The 2200-nt window shown below is 63.2% G+C and overlaps 1 protein-coding gene across 1 annotated transcript in view; it reads left to right on the top strand.

Annotated features, from left to right (window-relative positions):
- Nucleotides 1-2200, top strand: part of PKD1 (polycystic kidney disease 1 (autosomal dominant)) — a gene marked incomplete at both ends in the record, with an annotated part of 51034 nt that overhangs the window by 48140 nt on the left and 694 nt on the right. The window contains 4 exons of the mRNA XM_010131951.1: nt 49-174; nt 346-520; nt 933-1220; nt 1981-2115. Coding sequence (XP_010130253.1) covers nt 49-174; nt 346-520; nt 933-1220; nt 1981-2115 — 724 coding nt within the window. The remainder of the gene's footprint in view (nt 1-48; nt 175-345; nt 521-932; nt 1221-1980; nt 2116-2200) is intronic.

The raw sequence follows: 2200 nt of genomic DNA, 5'->3' as shown, positions 1-2200 counted from the left end.
TGGCTCCTCTGTCCTTCAGCCCTCACTGTGGCTCCTCTTCCTCTGCAGGGTCTGGTACTGGGGTTACCTGTCTTTCTACGACAGCAGCGGTTATGTGCAGGAGCTGGGGCCTTCGCTGGAGGAGAGCAGGGCCCGGCTGAGCTTCCTGCAGCAGCACACCTGGATCGACAACATGTGAGTGTGGTGTGGCTGGGGCCAGGGAAATGCGCTGCTGTCACCCAGGGTTTAAGGGGAGCTGCCGATGTGTCGGGGGGGGAGAGGATCTACGATCCCACCTAACAGTGGCACCAGAACCCAGCACTGGTGGTGTCCCAGTGCCCTGAGCTGCTCTTGTCCCCTCCCCAGGAGCCGGGTAGTCTTCGTGGAGCTGGCACAGTACAACCCCAGCGTGGACCTGCACGTGGCCATCACCCTCTGGCTGGAGTTCCTGGGGGCTGGCCAGGCCATCGCCACCGTCACAGTCAGCCCCTTCCCGCTGCTGCGGCTCAGCGAGGGCGTCACGCTGCAGCTCCTCATGATGGTCAGTGTGTTAGTGCCTCCCTCCATGCTCCGCTTCCTTCTCTGTTGCTGCACGGAGGGCCCTGGGGACCCTGTGCCTGGGCTCCCGGAAGGGCGGTGTTGGTCTCTGAGGCCTGAAGCTCCCCTGCCTGAGGCCACTTGTCCCTGTGCCTGTCACTGCTCCACTTCCAGGCCTGGAGAGCACACAGAAAACAACCCTGGCACCGCTGAGGGGAAGGAGATTCCTCCTGCTAGGAGGGAGTGGGGCACTGATGGAGCCAGGAGAGTGTGGAAGGACTCGGGGTGGGGTGGGGAGTCCTCCAGCCACAGGCTGGCAGAACTTGGCCTAGTCTGTGGTGCTTTTGCTGTCCTGGGTGCTGCAAGGTCAAGCATCACCCTCCCCGTCCCTGAAAACCTCTCCGGTCCTCCCCTAGGTCTTCCTCATGATGTTTGTGGTCTACTTCGTGGTGTCCGAGTCACTGGCCATCAAGAAGGAAGGTAGAGCCTACTTCACCCTGTGGGGCAACTATGGCCAGTGGGTCTTCATCCTCCTCAGCACGAGCACCGTGGTGGTGCACCTCAGCCAGGCCACGCTCGCCGACCAGCAGTGGCTCAAGTACCTCAACAACCGCAAGGGCTTCACCAACTTCTATCAGGTGGCTTTTCTCAGCACCGTCTTCAGCACCTTGGCTGCGTCCCTCCTCTTCCTCCTGACCGTGCAGGTATGCAGAGGGTTGGGTGGGAGCAGCGCCTGGGCAGGGATGTGGGCTTTGGTCCTCCTGTGCCTGCTTGTCATCGGTGCGCAGGCCTGGGCAGGGGCAGCAGAGAGCCCTGAAGCCCTGTGCCCAGGGAGCGGAGCTGTCGTGCTGTGCCTGCTGCTGCCATGGCCAGACCCTGCTCCAGGCAGAGACAGTGGGCAGCGAGGTGGCACCTTGGGGCTCTAGAGCCCCTCAGCCCCCGGTTCCCAGGGGCAGCTCAGCCGAGGGTGGCCGATGGGGTGGTGGTGTCTGTAGGGAGCCTGTCAAATTGGCCAACCTCTGCTCTGCCAGGGTGTGAAGGTGCTCGAAAGACTCTCAAGACCCTAAGAGAAGCACGTCAGAGGAGGGGGAGATGGAGGCTGGGGCTTAGAGGGCGGGAGGAAGCAGATGTGGACTGTAGCTGCTTTAGAGGGATACGGGGGGTGCGAGTGCTCCACACGTTACACAGAAATGTTTAACGTGAGAGGGGTCGAAGTGCCAGAGCTCTGCTGTACCATGGCACTTCTCAGAGGTGTTCGGGGCTGGGAGGGAGCAGAACTCCACTGGCAGAGCACGCGAGGCAGCAGTGAGGCACCCGAGGGCCAGCTCCGAGAACACCCCCGTGTCCTGAGCCCCTGGACTCTCTGCTGCCAGCCCGAGGGCAGACCCGGAGTTGGCTCTGCAGCAGCACGCGGGGCTGGACGGGCCCTGTGCTGTGTAACAGCCTCCTCTCTCCTGGTCCCAGGCTGCCCAGCAGCTCCGGTTCATCAGGCAGTGGTCCGTGTTTGGGAAGACCTTGCAGAAGTCCGTGAAGGAGCTGACCGCAGCGGGGCTGGCGTTCGCCATCCTCCTCCTGGCCTACGCTCAACTTGGCTTCCTGGTGCGTACCTGCCGTCACCCCGTGCCTCACCTCGCAGAGCGGCTGGTGGGCAGCAGGGGCTGCCCAGGGGCGCGGTGCCCCTCGT

The sequence above is a fragment of the Buceros rhinoceros genome, unplaced genomic scaffold (assembly GCF_000710305.1).
Source record: "Buceros rhinoceros silvestris isolate BGI_N320 unplaced genomic scaffold, ASM71030v1 scaffold8712, whole genome shotgun sequence".
Taxonomy (NCBI): domain Eukaryota; kingdom Metazoa; phylum Chordata; class Aves; order Bucerotiformes; family Bucerotidae; genus Buceros; species Buceros rhinoceros.
The sequence above is the reverse complement of the archived record's forward strand: the minus strand, read 5'-3'. Positions and strand labels throughout refer to the sequence as shown.